General features: G+C 37.8%; 3 protein-coding genes across 3 annotated transcripts in view; 2 read left to right on the top strand and 1 right to left on the bottom strand.

Moving 5' to 3' along the window:
- LOC140949195 (uncharacterized) overlaps positions 1-6,689 on the top strand; it is a 28,223-nt gene extending 21,534 nt beyond the window's left edge. The window contains exons 26-33 of the mRNA XM_073398423.1: positions 92-205; positions 1,591-1,704; positions 2,203-2,316; positions 3,053-3,166; positions 3,347-3,460; positions 4,694-4,747; positions 5,664-5,765; positions 6,495-6,689. Of these exons, the coding sequence (XP_073254524.1) occupies positions 92-205; positions 1,591-1,704; positions 2,203-2,316; positions 3,053-3,166; positions 3,347-3,460; positions 4,694-4,747; positions 5,664-5,765; positions 6,495-6,529 (761 nt within the window). The 3' untranslated portion in view covers positions 6,530-6,689. The remainder of the gene's footprint in view (positions 1-91; positions 206-1,590; positions 1,705-2,202; positions 2,317-3,052; positions 3,167-3,346; positions 3,461-4,693; positions 4,748-5,663; positions 5,766-6,494) is intronic.
- A 2,457-nt stretch (positions 6,690-9,146) lies between these two features.
- LOC140948315 (formylglycine-generating enzyme-like) lies at positions 9,147-16,302 on the bottom strand. The gene is made up of 7 exons (XM_073397544.1): positions 15,735-16,302; positions 13,587-13,661; positions 13,409-13,491; positions 12,579-12,701; positions 11,546-11,774; positions 10,737-10,796; positions 9,147-9,381 (listed from the first exon to the last, which is right to left on the bottom strand). Exons 1-7 carry the CDS (start codon positions 16,173-16,175, stop codon positions 9,259-9,261), a joined length of 1,134 nt encoding a protein of 377 aa, XP_073253645.1. The 5' UTR covers positions 16,176-16,302; the 3' UTR covers positions 9,147-9,258.
- Positions 16,303-16,467: 165 nt separating this feature from the next.
- LOC140947947 (NTF2-related export protein 2-like) lies at positions 16,468-18,572 on the top strand. The gene is made up of 4 exons (XM_073397175.1): positions 16,468-16,492; positions 16,587-16,673; positions 16,813-16,960; positions 18,167-18,572. Exons 1-4 carry the CDS (start codon positions 16,475-16,477, stop codon positions 18,325-18,327), a joined length of 414 nt encoding a protein of 137 aa, XP_073253276.1. The 5' UTR covers positions 16,468-16,474; the 3' UTR covers positions 18,328-18,572.
- Positions 18,573-19,583: the final 1,011 nt, after the last annotated feature.

A 19,583-nucleotide genomic window follows, 5' to 3' on the forward strand; every position in this document is an offset into this window, starting at 1 on the left:
TTTAGTGACCTAACCCGTATCAAGTCGCATCCTGAATCTTTATACGATTTCAGAGTATATTATATTTTATGTATTTTAAATTTTACTTAAGATATCGACGAATGTGCTGGTGGACCATGCGAAAATGGAGGAAGTTGCACAGATGCTGTAAATGATTTTAATTGTAGCTGTGTTCCTGGATACACGGGGAAGAATTGCAGTATTGGTAAGCGACGTTCTCCATGAAATAGAATCATTTTATTTACATGGCAATTAATTACTGACTTAATAACTGCATGAGTATAAAATGCATCGAAATGCATATCGAACTCAGCAGGCGGGGAATTATCCTAACTATGATGACGACATTTTATCAGACTGATCTCGCAAAAGCCTTCTAAATTTGGTCAACGATAGCTGGTTATTTAAGAATCAGTCGGTGGATTATTTAATTGAAACGGAGTAGCCTTGGAGTACGCATTCTTTAGAGCATTAATTTGAAAATCATTTTAGAGGCCGAACCGAATGTGATTATATGGGCGATTCGGAAGAAACTAATGCAACCAGAAAGGGCAAAAAAAGCGATTATATTACAGTCTTTTAGGGATGGATAATAAAAATTATTATTAAAACTATTTCGTAATATATGTCAAAATATTTTCCGAATTTTAAATTTCCTTCGAGATATCGACGATTGTGCTGATGGACCATGCGAAAATAGAGGAAGTTGCACAGATGCTGTTAATGATTTTAATTGTAGCTGTGTTCCTGGATACACGGGAAAGAATTGCAGTATTGGTAAGCCAATTCTTTATGTAATTAAAGAATCATGCTTTTTACAGCAATTAATTACTGATTTAATCACTACATGAGCTTTTAAAAAACTTTTCATGACTTATTGCTCTCGATAATGGAAACAGAGGATGATTATGTTGAAGTGCCCATCTGCTACAAAAAATTGCAAAATCTGCAGCCACGACTTCCTGCAAGACTATTTTTGTTACTCAAGCTTGTTTTTCTTTGTTTGTTTGTTTTTTTTGGAATACTCCCATTATCCGTCCGCATAATTTATTTAGTTCTTTAATACAATCTTCAAAGCGTCTTTTAATTTAATATTTACGACTGCTATAACCTTTCCACTCTGCCCGCCTCGTCTAGCTCTTAACTTGCTATTTGAGGGCGAAGATGGCCAAAGGATGTATGCAAAAATAAAGTACATAAATTATATGTATACAGTAAAATGCAGCAAAATGCAGATCTAGGCCAGAATGCTGGGAATTATCCTAACTATGATGACGACATTTATCAGACTGATCTCGCAAAAGCCTTCTAAATTTGGTCAACGCTAGCTGGTTTTTTAAGATTCAGTCGATAGATTTATTGAAACGGAGTAGCCTGGGAGGACGCATTCCTTAAAGCATTAATTTGAAAATCATTTTAGCGGCCGAACCGAATGTGATTATATGGGGTATTCGGAAGAAGTCAATGCAACCGGAGAGGGAAACCAAAGCGACTACAGTCTTTTATGGATGGATAATAAAACTTAGTATTAGAGCTATTTCTTAAAATATTACAAAATATATATTTTCCCAATTTTAAATTTCCTTCGAGATATCGACGATTGTGCTGATGGACCATGCGAAAATGGAGGAAGTTGCACAGATGCTGTGAATGATTTTAATTGTAGCTGTGTTCCTGGATACATGGGAAAGAATTGCAGTACTGGTAAGCCAATTCTCCATGTTATAGAATAGTCACCTTAGATCTATTATATTCATATGTTGACTATCCATTGTCGTCAGTTTACATTGCTTTTTAGAGATACAATTTGAGCAAGCGTTTAAAGGTAAAGCCAAGAGAGGCTCTTTCTAAAGGAAAAAGCCCTGTGTTATCAGTTGCAACAACATTCATGATCACTCTCAACTTACGGTCTTAACTTTAGTGTTTTTTGTTTAAGAAGCCATAGCTTTATTGACTGTGCTCAGTATCCCGGCCTTTGAATTGAAGCGATCGAGGACTGGATGTGTCCTTGTTATGCTACAAATCTTTACGCTTCTCATGTGAAGTCTTGATTTTCGCGCCGGCGTTATAACAAGCCTGTGAACATGAGTCAAAAAAAAAAAAATGGTTATGGAGCAGTTTAGTGTCCCAACCCGTATCAAGTGGCATCCTGAATCTTAATCCAATTTCAAAGTATATTATGTATTTTACATTCCGCTTAAGATATCGACGAATGTGCTGATGGACCATGCAACAATGGAGGAAGTTGCACAGATGCTGTGAATGATTATAACTGTAGCTGTGTCCCTGGATATAAGGGCAAGAACTGTAGTATTGGTAAGCCAATCGCCGTCTTCATGGTTTTACTGAATGCTATCAGTAAGAGTTTCTTAACATACATAACGAAAAATCAAACAATATTATAAAAGACTGCAATAGGGTGCCGACCAGATATAGTATAAGAGCTTAACAATGTTGTCGTCGTGTTCTCCGCTCCCGATGAATTTTAGTTGGCGTTCTCCAAAGTAGTTTTGGTGGATAATCGTCGCCGGCGAGGATTTCCAGCCACTTGTTGAGCTTGCTGTTCTGTGTCATTTGCATGGGAAATTGCTCGTGATTCACCGATCGTAAACATTGTTTCACAGACGATGAATAAACACATCAGCACTTCTCTTGCCCTTCATGAATTCAACATGAAGTGCGCCCTGGTCATGCTGCCTAAAAACAAATAATGCGCCGTGACGTAAAAATTACTGTATGAAGTCATGAAGGACACCATCGGAAATTTACAAACATGGGCGCTGTGAGTTTGCAGCTCGCTATGACCCGCGGGCGCTTTGCGCGTGACAAGATTATAAATCGTTTTCGCGAAGGCGCTTCGCAGTCGCAGTCATGAGCCATCTCACTACATTTCTGTTATACCAACGAGCGACTGACAGGAGGAAAGAGGGTTTCGTTTTAAACATTCAACCATTAAAACCCTTTAGACAAACATCGTGTTAGTTATATTTTTCAGTCGAGCATTTTTCTAGAAAATATATATAATCACTATTATTTTCCTTCCTGTCTTAAGATATCGACGAATGTGCTGGTGGACCGTGCGAAAATGGAGGAAGCTGCACAGATGTTGTGAATGATTTTAACTGCAGCTGCGTACCTGGATTCACGGGGAAGAATTGCAGTATTGGTAAGCAAGTTCTACGCCAGTTCCTGGCACAATTCAATTATAACAATCAGCTGATAAGTTTTTCTTCTGAAGCACTTAGTGAACGTAATAATACTCAAGAGTTGTCTTTTCGATGATTTTATATAAATTATGAGATTATTAGAATACTGCAAATCCGTTTTCACATCTTATGTTTTTAAGATATTGACGACTGCACTGATAAACCTTGCGAAAATGGTGGGAAATGTATTGACCGTGTGAATGGATATGTTTGCAGTTGTGTTTCTGGCTTCAAAGGAAGTCACTGCGCAGTTGGTATGTTTAAGAATTATTTTTTTCAAGGGTGAGGTCACAGTGCCTTGGGTCGGCAAGTACGCACTTATGCATTCGTACCTGATAAAGATCGTCCCCTACTGCATCAAAACAAACCTTTAACTTAACTTCATCTGGAAGAAAGAAAGAGATGAGATGTATGTTGGATTTTTTTGGAATATATCTTAATGGGAGCAACTGTGAGCGTTTTACCAGCCAGACCTGTCCCGGCCCGTCGTTGTTGGATGCTATAACTTACACATGGTTTATCTAAATGAGCTGTGTCACGAAAATTCAAACCTTGGGAACTACCAAAAAACTGATTAAAACATGAAAATAACCTCTCAAAACGGTAAAATAAAGTTAAAAATAACACAGGAAGTAGAAAAGGAGGCACAGATGAACAATTTTTTAAACAGTTTTTCAAAGCTTTTTTGCGGTTGTTTGTGACGTTTGAAATAAAACACATTTTTCTGACACGAATTCAAAGCTGTGATTTTGTCATTCACAACTAATTCAGTCTGAAGTTCCTTAGCAAATAGAACGACTTTCTAATGGCCTTGAAATGACAACGCGCGAACAAAACAGAAACAACAAGCGAACGGAAATAGTGCGATTTGATTGGTTTATCGAACGGATCTGACAAACTCGCGTGGTCACGTTGGTTGGTTAAGCAAACGCTAGGGTGAAAAAACTTCATGCCAGAGAACTTTTTAGAAATCAATCGATACTTCGCTTTGACGTCATACTGCAACACGATTGGCCAATCGAACAATACCTTCTCAAAAATTAGCGTTTTCTTTGGCGGGAAAACGAAGAGTTCAATGTGTTTTGATGTTTTCATCCATTGGTTGATAAAACAAGTAACGAACACTTACCGAAACCATCGTTTTCAAGGTCATACGAACTTTGCTCTAAGGACGTGTAATTAACATTATAAAAAAAAATAAACTAACCATGCAGCACTTAATCACAGCCCCATTAAGTTCAGTCGCGGATTTTGGGACGGGGGCCTTTCCCGCCCGTTAGGCTCAGAGACCAAATATGGGTCCCTTTGGACTGAGGCCCTGCTTAACTAAATGCTTCCCGGTTTCAGTCAAAGAGCAGACCTTCTAGTCCGGCCATTACTTCAAGATTGTGGTCTGGCTATGAACTTCAACCACTTTATCCGAGGTGGCTTTGGAAAAACCCTTATGTGCATTTTTAAAATATACTTATTCCTTCCTTTGTCTTTAGCACTTAAAGACGGCGGATGTAATGCCTTTTTCGAGGGAAATGACTGCGAAAAAGGTACTTATAATTCAGGTTTTTTAGTCTTCAGTGATTTCATCCAAAAGGTGGATATACAGTAGCTGGAATTTCTATTGCTTTCCGAATGCAACTTTGGAAACTGTTCAGTAAATGAAGCTGTATATATGTACGACTTGTGTTGTTCGAACAGCGATACAGAGCATGCGTTCATAACCATTAATTCATAACCATTAATCATAACCATATGCATAAGGACAAACGCACGCGCAGAATGGCATATTTGACTCAATTTTCGATGCCAGCCCTCCTCAACCCAATGATAAATAAGATGGCGGACGCTTATTGCTTTTCATAAGTTCGCATGGTCTGGGTCAAAGTGACGTATGATTGGTCCACGGCCTTGTGCTTTTGCTTGTGCTTATGTCGACCCAGTTTTCACTAGTCAAAGCTACGACATAAGCATAAGCGCAAGCACAAGAAGAACAAACTTGTCCGTTTTTCTTGTGCTTATGCTTATGTCGACCCAGTTTTCACTCGCTTACACATGTGCTTGTGCTTATGCTTATGCTTAAGCGCTAGTGAAAACCAGGCTTTAAGGGCATGGTCGTTCAAACATTTTTCCCTTCTCAAGATACGCCAATTTTGACAAGCCAAGGATTATTGCAAGACAGGAGCCGATTATTAGAAAAAAATGCCAACAAAATAAAATAAAGCAACAACAAATAATTATTTAATTAGTGCTAGTGATAATTTGAACCAAAAGACGATGCATGGATGTTTTAACAATAAGTAGATTATTTGAGGTGAACGATTGGAAAATAATATATTTTAATGATTTAATAATGTGACTCTCTAGCCGCCGTTAACAGCTTCCACTAATCCGTCGACAGGCCGTTTGAGAATGCTACGCGTTGATTGATGTCTGTGATTGTTATGTGTTTTTTCTTACTTCCAGTTAAACCTGTTTTCTTCGCTGTATGCGTGCTAAGCTTTGTGGTCTTTTTAGCTGTTGTACTGGCTTTGATCTCCTATGTATTACACAAGAGAAGAAGCGGAGGTTAGTCGGCATTCTGAACGTGATTTTGATAAATTACAATAATATTCTTAAATCAGTTTTTTTTTTTCGGGAGTTACCCTCCCCCCGCCACGTTACACAAGAGAGGGCCGGGTGGATGGGGCTGGCAGGGAAGTCATTTTATACACTATATCGACTTCTGAAAATTAAAAAGTTAAACAAGCTTTCTTTTTCAGCTTACTCCTGACGTTTTTATTTTTAGCATTTGATTTACTGAAACACGAATCGTTATAAAAGCGTCAAGACGCATGGAAGGGACATTATCAAAGTTTCTATAATTACTCTCATATCACAATTACTTAATATAGTCATGGATCATCTTTGGTGTTTAATCATATAGTATTCTGGTGACTCTTAAGTAATAGTGTCTCTTTGGCCATTTCCGACTTCCAATCTTTCACTCTGAAAATGAGGCTAAGTGCTAAATCTTTCTTGTGAAAATGAATTTTATTATCAGTGTATGACAATAAAAACAATAGCTTCCCTCTTAGCCTCGCTTTGAAACAGCTAGGCTTGGCGCAACTCGGAAATAACCTAATGAATTTTTCCTCAAAAAAATTTCAATAGCAATGCGCTCATTAAATGATGTAATGTACAACGGAAGGTTAGATATCATCATGAAGGTGAGTTTCAATATTAGTTTATTCGGTAACCTTAACATAGTATGGGAAAAATTAAATTTTGTTCTAATTACACTTTTTATAATTTCAGATAGTGATGTTCCCCTTGAAAGCAATAACAAGTAAGTTGTAGGAAGTTGGAAGTCTGGGATGGATTGAAGACAGTGTACCATCACACCCTCAAATTGACCTGATCCATATCCCTTTATTTGAACTAATTCATACATATACACTGTGTCTTTTCAGTCAGTACTAGGTTCAGTCTGTTATAATAATCGGCACCTATACCACCGGTACACCATCATGCAAAAGCTTGTAGTACTGTTAAAATATATTTGTTATTTCGGTTTTCATAACTGCAATGTTATTTTTGAAATCTAGCCAGGTGTTTTTATTTATTTATTTATTTTTTAACGAAAGTGCGACCCAGAGCTACATATTGATCGCGGCCACCATCATGAACTGGCTGCAATGAAACAGTTGAAGAGGGGAGGACAATGGGCCTCTCCTCCCCCTCCCTTCCTCTATTCTGACCCGTCAATCTCTCCCGTGAAATCAGTTTTTCGACTCGCCCAAACTCTCTGTTAGTCTCAATGTCCAAATCGTTCGCACTACAAAATACACGCCTGCTTTGCACGCTACCAGTTAAGCTGTTCAGTGTAAAAGCCCTGGCTAGTCACTGTGGATCAGTGTATTCGTCTTTAGATTGCCGGGGATATACGAAAAGTTTTGGTCATGATGCATGATGATGTAGCTCGAGTCACCAACCCCTTTGTATGTTCTATTCTAAACTGATGCTCTATTCATTCATACTTCACACAACTCTCCCCAGTGAGTAGGGTCACTGTACCATATTACATGAGAGGAATAATGTGATGTGTATTAAAAAAACTCACAGCTTTCAAGAGATAAAGCTGTAGCAACCGTTCATGGATAAAAACATACTCCCAGGCTTTCCTAGCAAACTTCCCTAAGAGTAATTTAAAGTCCAAGTTACGTAAAATAGGGGAATAAAAGAATGGATCATAGCACTAACTGCCACTCACGTTTGTGTTTACCTGTTTAAACAGCGTAACGAACGGGGGTATGAAGAATCTTGCAGGTTATAACGTAGATATATGAAGACAATGGAAATCAAGCGGCCTGCCCGATGATGACGATTAGGTTTGTCGTTTAACTTAACTTGTAACGAAAAAGGTAGCCTACAGTCACAGCCACGTGTGCCAGACTCTTTAACTAGAGCTTGCCGCCGACGAGGATGAATCCTCGCCAGTCCAGCAATATGGAGATATGAGGTCACGCTTACAGGAGGGTCAGTGCACCGCAACGCGCAATCACATTAGACGTTGTATACACAGTAAAAAAGCACACAGTACTAAACTGCATTGAATAATTCCTTTATTGTTATCAACAATACCACTTCTACTTTAACAAACTAACCCGGTTTTCATGTGACCACTGAACGTCTGTCATTGAAGTAAACATTTCAAATAAGTATAAGTCTTGAAATCTTGACGAACGGTAGAATGAGTCAAATGAGGAAATCGTATTCATCATCAACACTAAAACTATCTATTAATGAAAATTTCTCTTTCTTACAGCAAAGATAACTGGTGAACCAGCGCGTTATCACCTTGACGAGACACCGTTATATTGCCAGTGCCCTCAAGAAGCCTTCAAACAAAACAAATGTTAAATTATATATTATCCTAAATCATTTTGTAATTCTGTCACATCTCGGACAAAATGTAATTAATTTTAAAGTTTATTTGTAGATAACTACTTTATTCAATTCAGAAGCCACTGAGGCGGGCTACTTTGACCAGTAGCAGAACATATAGTTATCTGTTCTGCTCACATATCTGCAGTGTAATTAATTATTTATTCATTTATTTATCCATTTAATTAATTACTTATGTCCTATTAAGTTAGTTGTTGCTGTACTTCTTTGTTTCGATTTCTCTGTGTTCTCTGTGTTCGTAATAAAATTGAATAAAATTGTCTATAACCTATTTTCCAACAAACATAAAGTTGTTGAGTCTGTAATGATTATTTGTAAATAAATTTAAGGCTTCGATTTCCAATTCAACCTTGGCAACTAGACTGGGGCAGCAGCAATAGTTGCAAGTTTATAAGAAGCACCCGAAACTAATAATCATGCCTTGCTCATCATTGTATGAAGTACTGACTAAAGGAAATGGTAAAACGGGCAACAGAAACGTTCAATTTGCTGCAAAACGAGTTGAAGAACTATATTGCGCGTTTTACCACCCATGTTAACAGGTTTTTCAGAAAGGTTTTAAGTAGGTGGACCCTAGACCCCTGCATGCGGTAAAATTCATCATTGGAGGTGGAACACCCACATAAACCTATGACAATGTGGTATCTTTCTTTACCGCCATTCTGCGATTACGACGTGAAATTTTCTTATCGACGTTCTCTAAAGAGGACGTTAGCACGCAATTATAATGATAAAGTATTTCCTTTCTCTTTCTGAACTTTGTTATGGTCCTGGCCCCGGTTGTTCAAAAGATGGATAGCGCTATCCACCGGATAAATCACTATCCAGTAGATAGTGTAATTAAACGTATTTTCCGCAATACTTATAACGGCTGGATAGTAATTTTTTCCGGTGGACAGCGCTATCCAACGTTTGAACAACCGGGGCCTGAACAACAATTTAATATCAAGAAGACGTTTTTGTTAATTTAAGCCACTGTTAGGCTAGTAGTACAATGGTTAACGCAAAAAGAAAAAAGAAACCGTCGGAAATAAGCTTATGATGCATAATTTTGTATTTTAACAGAATTGAAATTATTTAATAGGTAAAATAGAAATTTCAAACATCTCTACGCCTATGTGACTAATCTGACTTCACTAGGGAGCTTGTCGCTAACACAGCGAAATCCAAGATTTGAGGCAGTGGTGTCGGCAGAATTCTGGCTTCTCGCTGCACAACGGTATCTATAGCAGTAAGACTGAAACAAGAAAGAAAAACGATAAAAAATTAAAACAGTTAAAAAAAAACGTTCGAGCTGAAGTCCACAAATAGGAAGTGATGTTGAATTCAGCCTTGAGATTGTTTTGGAATTGTCAAAACGTACGAGACAAACGAGCCACGATCGCGAACTCGATTTTTTCGGGACAAGTTTTTCCAATTTTTGCCATAATTCTAAGAAAAAAAGCCGATTGCCAGTCGTTCTATTCTTTTAAAAGTACTCATGTATGTAACACTTTTAATTGCTAAACACCTTGCTCCGAATCAAATGTATTCAGGGGCACCCAACGATGGTTTCCTCCTAAATTCATTGAAAACTCTTTCTAGGCTATCCAGAGTAATTTAAATATCTAGAAACACATTCTTAGCGGCGCCATAACATTTGTAACTGTTCAGTCATCCTAGGAGAACTTAAAATTCTTAAAACTTAAAATGGGCTTCAGTATCATTTTACCGAAAATTTTAGATGCAATTGAACGTTTTACAAAAGTGAGGATTGTTCTTGTTCCTCTCTCTGTCACAGTTTTGAATCCGAAAAGTTTGGGTTTCCTTTTCCTACGAAAATTAGCCTAACATAGGGAGTAAAATGTCAGAAATTAAACTTCAGAAAATCGTAGGGCATTTATTACATAATAAGCTTCGAAAATTGTACCTGAATGGAACGGTCATGAGAAATTTCTAGCCGTACTTAAGCAGTAGAAAATTATACGCAATATTTGCTTCTCCGAACACATAATTCATAGCCTCCGTAGCAGTCGCTTGGAAGTAGTGGGCGCAAGAAGGGCGCGAGAGAGAGAGACACGCGAGGGGAGAGGGAGCTTGCTACGCAGGCTAGATCATTTACAGAAAACACCCGTTGGATGCCCCTGTGTATTATTCTTCGATATCTCTGAATAACGATCTTAAATCTTTTCCACCTTCCAGCCATCTTCAACTTAAGACCGTCATCTTTTTTGTTTGACTCGACTTGATGTAAAAGCCCGTAGTTTGAGGAGCGAGCCTTAATTCTCTCAAGCTTTCTATAGTTTCTCTTTTTGCAGTTTAGCAAAACAAGGTATCAGCCGCAAAGAATTAAGAACATCACAAAAGGGGCCGAGCATTTAACTTCGAGGAAGGGGGCGAGGTGCAAAGAAGAATTGGCTTGGACGGCAATACATGTATTGTACATATATATTTTCTACTTTAATCCTAATACAAGACTTTTTACTCAATGAAATATATAGTAGCAGGACTTTCTACAGGATAAAAATTATCGTTTTTGGAATCTCCATGCAGTCCGCAATATTATAATATTTCGGTGATTAGCTTAATATCAGAAATTGAAGATTAACTTACTTTATGACACATGTAAGATCCACCTTTCTTCACTTTATCCTTTCCCGAAAAAGGCCCTTTCTATACAACAAAAGTCTGTTAAATAATGCATGTGGTAATGACTTTGTTTTACCGCTTCTATGCTGAGTTAAACAGCCCTTGGAAACATCTTCATTAATCCCTTTTTTATTACAGACAAAACTTGTATGTGCGATGATACAAAAACAAACAAACAAGCGAACAAAAACAAAGCTCTCGATAGTTTTTTCCGCTTCTTATCGATTCCTGGATTGTTAATGAAAATGAAAATGAGACAACCGAGCCTCTTTTTAATACGGCTGAATAAAGCAATCGTTAACCACAGCTTGACATTTCTCTTAATTTTTTTTTTAATTTTCAACTTCTTCCCAGTCGCTTAGCACTCTTATTCTTGGTCATTCTCGTCGCAAAATTAATGTTTCCTAAAAAAAGGCGATATAGATATTTGTGCAAGCTGTCAATGGTTTTTTTTTTTCTGCGCATAACTTGTTCTAAATATATTACTGGCGGGTCATAAACAGGTATAAGTAATATTGTTACAAATATGCTACTTTGGGCTGTGATTTAAATACATAATTATAAATATATGAATTGTATGAACCAACAATCATCTTAAACTTCAATATGATGAGCAAGTAGCTCACTTAAGAAAGAACACGACAGACAGAACCCAATGATCCAAGTAAAATATTATCATTGCTAACTAACCCTGTGCTATACTGCATTACTACCTGCAATTGCTGGATATATGAAATCTATCCATTGAGTCGCGTGGATCAGTTTAAACTTACTGGATTTTCCTGGAAGTGAGAAGAGTGTCGTATGGTCCACCAATCTTGAGTCCACTCCCACACATTCCCCAGAATGTTATATAGGCCATAGTTATTTGATGGGAATGCTGTGACAGGACTTGTACCAGCATACCCATCCTCTCCCGTGTCATAAACTGGGAATTTTCCTTGCCATGTGTTTGCCATGTGGTGACCATCTTTCTTGAACTTGTTACCCCAAGAGTATTTTCTGAGGTAATAAAAACATTTAAGAGATGTTGAAAACAAATCAATACATTTACATGCACTAGTTTAGATATTATATGCTTTTTTCCTTTAATTCCTTTGAGCAGTTTACGGCTTACTGTGGGTGAGTGTTTTGCTGGCCACACATTACCAACTAGAGTTAATCATAAATTATTTCAAACCAGCTTAATTATTCAATACATCAAATTATTTATTTTAAAGGTTACCTCAAGGCAGTTAAAATGAGAATACAAAAAGGAAAGTCCTTAACAAATACATTATTATAAGAGTCATCAAAGTACAGTGTAATCCAACATATAAGATTACAGACAATCCATTGAATTCATTCAAATATCTCTATGTTTCTCTTTCCTAGTAAACTGAAATTATAGTCAATCTAAGATATCAATACTTATTTTAAATAGAGGTGCACCTTGGCAAAGCTCCTACCAAAAAAGGAACACAAAAAGGGATAATTAAGAAGTAAGTCCTTGTTATTACCAAACCTTTTTATAGTTTCCATTATATTTAAGTAGGTACACATTTGTAATTCATTCAAAATCTCTATTATTTTTTCGTAAAAATTAATTAAAATCAATGCTAAAAAAACTGCTGAAAAGCTTTGCATGTGTGCAGAACTATGGATCAAAAGGCAGTAGCAAGAAAGTGGAGTATATGAGGTGTTTTGATAAGGAATATTAAAAGTATAAAAAGCATACGGTAAAAACACAATGAAGAAGTTTGATAATTATGCTTTTATATGTTAGTTATAATATTATTATTCAACCAGTCTGTTACTCTCTCTTACTTGTTTTTGAGTCCTGCTTTGCAGGCATATTCCCACTCAGCTTCAGTTGGGAGTCTTTTACCAGCCCACTTACAAAATGCAACAGCATCATTCCATGAGACATGAAGTACTGGGTGGTCCATTCTAAAATTAATTTATCAACAACATAGTATGTTAATCACATTGGCTTGTGTATTAGATCAAGATAATTAAGTGTGCATGGCAAAAACATAATTATTAAATAATTTTGCAAGTTTTACATCGCAGTTAAAAATAGTAGGCAGATTTAGCAATGACAACAATGTCAAGTGGGAATGTGAAAACCTATTGAAGATACCAAATAATTGTGACATCTGGTGTATTTGCTGTTGTCCTATTGGTTAAATAAGTGGTTTTGTAGTTCTGCCCAAACCAATTGCATTTTTGTCATGTTGTCTTATTGCTAAATTTGTTTAGACTATTGACATGAACAAGAAACCCTGGTAGAGACTGCAGAATTAATAGTACATGCCCACGACTGTTACACAGTTTTCACATGAAGTCTTACAACTGTAAGTCTAGAAAAGGTCATGTGACAGTGACAGTGACAGTGATGCTGGGGATGTACACTGCATACTGGATTTGCTATGTTACTGCCGTCAAAAGCAGGCCACATGGCTAACATCCCTATGTCATTATTTTTTGCAGAAAAAAAATTAGGTGTAGATTGTGCAAAGTTTGGTATCTTTACTAGCTGGAGAGGTCTCCCATTGCCCTGTACATAACTAAATGTAGCTCTGTCACAGTGACTATACATGTACATGCACACTGCCAATACTGTATTAAGTTCAAGTGCCAAGTGTAATTTTTACCTGTCCTTGATGACAGAATCAGGTCCTTCTGGATTTCTCCAGTAAGCTCCTTTGACTGGAAGCCACCATGGTGCTGCAGCAACCTGGTAATAGAAAATAAGAAAAGTCCATCTCTTTCTTATTGGTTATCCCCACTAGCTAGGAAGTAAACACTTCCATCAGAAGAAATTCAACTCACTGCTTGGTGTATGTCCTTCTTGATCTCTTCACTGATTTTTCCTTCTAGAACAAAGGAATCCCCAAACTTTTCAGCCTACATTGAAACATGGAAGTTAAAATCATAATAATATTATGAAAAGCCATTCAAAGTGATCCATCAACCAATATGAATTTAAACAAAGGAACTGAAAGGATTTCACTCTTACAATGCAAATAAAATTTCCTCAAACAGTAAAACAATGTTACTAGAAAATAAGTTGAAGATCGTAACCACTCTCATAGATGGGCTATATGGGTATGTCCCTGGCACTCAACAGGATATGATTTTTGCCTCTCTGACTTACTAGAATAGGGTATAAAATCACACTTTATCACTGACAGAGGAGTGTTACTAAGTGGTGGATCCCGTGGTAGGGGCCCGGGGGGACCGCCCTCCCCCCCCTTCCCTTATTTTTGGACCAAACTGAGGTCCGAAGGACCAAAAATTTTCCGTTTATGTCCGTTTTGCCTTTCACAGGCACAATTTTAAGGGAGTTCCCCCACCAAAAAAAAACAGGGAGGATAAAACACTCTATTAAAATGGTGTTTGATACTCACACGCCAGCCAAGGCTGTGCTCTAACGGCGCCCGGTCGCCTGAGGCGCCTAACATTGCGACTGAAAAAAAGTTCCCGGTTGCCCGGCCGGGCACTCTTGCTTCTGATGCAGTGTTCAGTTAATCAGGAAGAAAAATTTAACGTACTGGTGTTGGCTTGTTGAGTCAGAGTTTAGATAAACCCTACAGAAAATGTTTTTACGAATGTTGTACGAAAGAAACGGGCGCACGTCGATGTTCAAAGGTCGTTCTGCATGATTTCACACGTAACATAATCCATCACTTTAAACGTGACAAGCGGCAAGGATTTCGATTTGTACCGCTGCTTAAAATAGTTTCAAAATTTTTTCTTTCAGACAGAATGGTTCATTAAGTGCAGTTTTTAGGAGAAACTGTCAATACTTTTCTGACAGACGTAAAGCGCGGCAGGCGACGCGGAGTAATTTATTTTTGTATAAAACGGAAGTTGCTGTATTGACCAGTATGCAAGTATAATGTTTTTACGGTTTTTGGCTGCCATGTGTCTGCTTGGCTAAAACATAACTTATGATTGTTTTCTTCCCTTTACATAAGATAACGAAATATAAAAAGAAAAGATATGATTGTTCTGATCGTTTTTATTGTTATTTTAGAAACAGGGCAGTTCCACGTTGTCTTGGCATTTTACGTATCGAAAACTAAATTCGCATGCAGGATAAATTTAGCGGCCAAAAAAATGAAATAAAAACACGGAAAGAAGAGCTGGTTTACGCTTCGACCGTATCCACGAAAAGCTCAATTATCCTAAAAGATTCAGTGATAATATAGAAAAGAAAATTAAATATGACTTATTTTTTATTAAAACGATAGGTTTGGGGCCGCGGCGGTTTCACTGTTTCACGGTATTTTTCACGGGAACTTGAGTTCGATCAACCGCGTATAAAACTCTGTCACATTATATTTCATGCCGCACTGATTCACCTTTTGAAAATTTATTTTCAAGTTTAGTATTACAGGTAAAAAGCACAGTTTTCCTATGTTTGACCCAAAGATCTTAATGAAGTTTACGTAAACCTGCTGAATTTTTTTACTTTTCTCTCTTTAAAACCTAAACAATTCCGCGGCATTGCTCACGTTTCTGGTTTTAAATCTGAATGGCACGAAAACTTTGATGGGTTTCATAAGACAACAAGCGGGTTTTTGTGGAACCCAAAAGCTAAAATTACCGAGTTTGGTGATCAGCAGACGAGTAAGATTCGCGTGTGTTCAAAAAATACTTCCTCATCAGATGTACTCGGGTGACCAACTTGAGAGGCCTGGGCACCCCAGCTGGTATGCTTTGGAGCCCAAAGGGGCCCCGGAAATTTTTATTCGGGCGACCAACTTGAGGTCTGGGTGACTTAAATAGAATGCTTGGGAGCCCGAAGGGCTCCCTGAAATTTTCCTTAGAGCACAGCCTTGCCAGCGCAACAAAAAAATTTTTAAAAAAAACATCTTTACGGGAGAGGGGGCCCAGCAATGACTACTGCTAAAATTAATCACTTTTCGGATCGCTGCTTCATTTCACAGCACTAACAGTTTACTAACTTATTACCTCTGTTACATAGCCAGTGTTATTAACAAAAAGTTCAAACTCTGCATTGCTGACTTCATAAATATCCATATAAAAGGAATCCACTGTCACTTCTCTAGCTGGCCCCTCGCCATCCATGGGTAGGAAGGGCTTGTCGGTGCCCATCGTAAATTTCCCACCCTTGATAAAAACCATTTGGTTCGTGCGTTTATAAGCAGGTTTAAACTCCATTCCATCATCTTTGTTGTCCTTATTTAGAGAAATTGCTTCTCCTCTTAGGGGGCCATTTCGCTTTAACGCCGAACATCCACAACCTTGACTTTTTTCCGTAAAAATTCCAGATTTTGAACTCAACGAACTCCCTCCATAATCCCGTCCATATTCAAATCTTAGGCAGGTGTCTTGAAGGGTAAACACTATTTGTGTAGCAAGATAAAGCCCGATTACAATCTTTTTCCACATTGTGACGGGTTAACAAGAGCTTGCAAATAATAGGGCAATGCAAAACAGATCAGCGACAGCAACACTTAGCACCGTTCAACTTTGTTTGTTTTGATCACGTTGCACACATACTTTCTCTCCCGCCGCCGCCATATTGGATAACGAGAAGACCCTGGGGACGAGGTTGGTAACCGCCCCTTACAAACGAGCCGTCGTTTGTTGATCCAGCGGCAGAAAGAGTGCAGTACAAGAATCTATATATCGGTACACTATAGGAATCATATATGACGTACCTACCTGCAGCGGCGTAAGAGAACAAAATGGCGTCCAAAGGAGATGTACGTTTTGTGTGGAATGTATCTTGTTTTCCTTTACGAAGATAAATTAACTTTCTGTCTAATAACGTTCTTGTTCCTTTGCATTACTAACTAGGCTCTGAGAAATGCAGTCGATCAAGCTACACAAGCGGGCGAAGAATTTAGCAATGTTTACTATGAAACATTCGATAAAAGACGTCATGTGAGTTAACGCTGTAGCTAATTAAATTAATTTGATTCGTGGTAAAGAAGTAAACTTCCTTTAAGCTTATATTTCCCTTGTTGCTTTTTTTTCTTCCAATTAATATAAAACTGTTTTGAATTGTTTTTTTCACACACAGCTAATGTCAAAATTGTATTCGGCCAACACGACGATCGTGTGGAATGGGAATGTAGTAAAAGGAGGCCCAGAAGTTATCACAGATTTCTTTAACAATCTTCCTGCTACGGAGCACACTTTATATTCCTTGGACTGCCAGCCTGTGTCAGGTATTTAAACTATGTTTTTAAGTACCTATATGAAACATATGATAGAACCGACCCTTAGTTAACAGAACGTCTGCATGCAATGCAAGGAATGTAAGTTATAACCTAAATTATGTGAAGCACGCTTTTTTGGCGTCTCGGCTTAAAAATACGAGGTAACGCCCTTGTGAAAAGGTCTGACTACATTGTGGTACAATCAGACTATTAAGTGAACGATCTGGCTTGGGATGATCTGACCATGGAACAAAGTAACGGGATACCATGCCTAATGACCCCGAAGATCCCTATACCAAAGAGAATGTGAAGAAATTGGAAATGGTACAGAGACGTGCCACTTTGTATGTCTTAAACCGGTGCAATAGACCTTGTCACAGTTGTTGATGCCCATTTGACGAGTAGGCAAACGTACGAGAAATTACAGTGTTTGTATGAGAATCTAATGTGGAATAATTTCTGTAAAACGGCTGTTATGAAAATAATATCAATTGTAAACTAAACCTACAAAGAAAAGGATTGCACTATAAAATGCCGGGGGCAAACTTGTGCTTAAATTTCTCCAGAGGCTTGCTTTAGATTTTTTATATATTTGTCTGTAGTTTTGCCTGAGACTTTCTTACAGACAAATGTATAGAAAATTTAAAAAAGTGGTTCTAGGTCTTTTAGCACATGTAATGCCCTCAAATTTTTTCAGTAGAATCCTTAGGAGTGAAGCTTTAGTTTACAATTGATATATCTGAAGCCACTGGGCCGAGTTAGTTGTCATGTCAACAACCAAGCTTTTGAGGTCCCATTCACTTTCACTGATTATTATAAATTCCCCTACTTCCCCAGAAAAATAATTCATTGGAACGTTTTGCCAAACGAGACAGTAAATACCTCTTCTTTGACGGCATTCACAAACTGCCTTTAATTTAATTTATATATTGACCGCTGGCCAATTATTACCTATTTGCAAGCAACATCAATTATTGTGATGGGGGCAAATAAATGGTATATCTTTATACATAGAATTTTGGTGATTAAGGTTAGGAAACTGAGTGAATCAGATTCCATTTAGGTTCACTATACTGGGAAATCATCCTAAAACTTGATTCACTCAGCACTGAACTTCAGAGTCATTCGCGCTCGCCATTCTGCAAAATACCCCTGCTTTCCTATAAGAATTTGGGATAGTCACCAGAATAGCCTTTTTTTCTTATTATCATTCAGACCAAGCCATTCCTGGCCAGACTACAGTTCTAGTTGTTGTCGAGGGATTGGTCAAGTTTGATGGCCACAAAGCAGAACATTTCTCCCAGAACTTTTTATTGACTGCTGAAGGTGGAAAAGTGTGGAAAGTAGCAAGTGACTGCTTCAGATTTATAGGATGAAGTTTGGGCAAATTTAGGAGAATATGATCATGATCACCTAGCATCAATATACACGCTTAACAATCATCCTGACATATGTCTTGATACTGTTGATTCATGCTGCAAGAAAGAAAGTAACCAACATCTTCATGCTATGCATTGGTTGACAAATTGCAAGAAAAACAGTACAATCTGATGTTTGGCAAAAGGAGGAGTTTCCTTTTCTACACAGTTCATGCAACACTAAAGGGTTAAGACAACCTGTTGAACTGCACCATGATACAGTGAAACGTGGCTGCTTGAGCACCTTATTAATACACTCACTTCATTTCAATCAAATTACATGGTTTTTGGCTCAAAATAACAACAAAAAGAAAACGACCCAGGCCTAAAAACCCAGTCTTTTTCTTCTCTTAGCCTTAGAAAAGAAGTTCTCTTGTGGGGTGTACAGAGTAGCTAGGCCATAGAAGAGTCCTTTGGAACATACCTGCAGGCTGTCTTTTCTGAAAACCTTGTAAACATGACTGGGTTTTCAAGGCCTAGTCGTGGACAGGTTAAAGAGGTTCCTTTGTACAAAATAGATGATATAAATTGACATGCCTGACAATGCGGAACACTTTTCCCTGGAAGTTGCGTTTATTCCGTGTTTCTCATACCTTAATCCAGTACCAGTAAACTCAGGAAGACTGAAACAAGGGTTAGGTGAAGAACAATTCTCTGCCCTTCCTGTAGCTCATAGTCATGATTTTGAGCAAAAAAGTATTTAATGGAAAACAAACCATAGTTCTACAATAAAAATGTCTGCTAATGGAAAACAAACTAAGGAATTTTTTGTGAACATTGGCCTTTATCATCATTATCAGAGCATGATGCTATCTGTTGTGAAAAGAGTAAAACAATCAATTACATGTAAAAGGACAACATGATTCTACTTTCTCTCTTGAATCTGGGATCATCATAATCATTATCATCACTCGGCTGAAGAATAGTCAACTACCATAAACTGCCACTTATAAGCCCTGGGCTTATATATCTTTGTAAGAGGCTTTAGGAGGGCTTATAAACAGAGGGGCTTATAACCAGAAAAAAATAGCTTGGGACAAGGCTCCACAGTTGAGAAAAAGGCCCCCCCAAAAAAATTGGCAAGCAAAGCCACCCTTTCTTCATCTCCAGCCTACTGCTCAGCTCGCTTAACTCACAGATTTGTTGTTCTTGTTGTTGTTGTTGGTTTTTTTTGGCCATTTCACTCCATTTTTTGACATTTTCCCCCCATAGCA

The sequence above is a fragment of the Porites lutea genome, chromosome 9 (assembly GCF_958299795.1).
Source record: "Porites lutea chromosome 9, jaPorLute2.1, whole genome shotgun sequence".
In the NCBI taxonomy this organism is placed as follows: Eukaryota; Metazoa; Cnidaria; class Anthozoa; order Scleractinia; family Poritidae; genus Porites; species Porites lutea.

What these genes read in the sequence shown, in the direction of transcription:
- LOC140948315 (XM_073397544.1), bottom strand. Translation starts at nt 16,175, where the DNA reads ATGTGGAAAAAGATTGTAATCGGGCTTTATCTTGCTACACAAATAGTG. An exon ending in AAAGCAGGACTCAAAAACAA is followed by an intron (nt 11,775 to 12,578) that starts GTAAGAGAGAGT and finishes TTATTACCTCAG; the next exon opens with AAAATACTCTTGGGGTAACA. An exon ending in CTCACTTCCAGGAAAATCCA is followed by an intron (nt 10,797 to 11,545) that starts GTAAGTTTAAAC and finishes TTTGTTGTATAG; the next exon opens with AAAGGGCCTTTTTCGGGAAA.
- LOC140947947 (XM_073397175.1), top strand. An exon ending in CATTCGATAAAAGACGTCAT is followed by an intron (nt 16,674 to 16,812) that starts GTGAGTTAACGC and finishes TTTCACACACAG; the next exon opens with CTAATGTCAAAATTGTATTC. An exon ending in GGACTGCCAGCCTGTGTCAG is followed by an intron (nt 16,961 to 18,166) that starts GTATTTAAACTA and finishes ATTATCATTCAG; the next exon opens with ACCAAGCCATTCCTGGCCAG.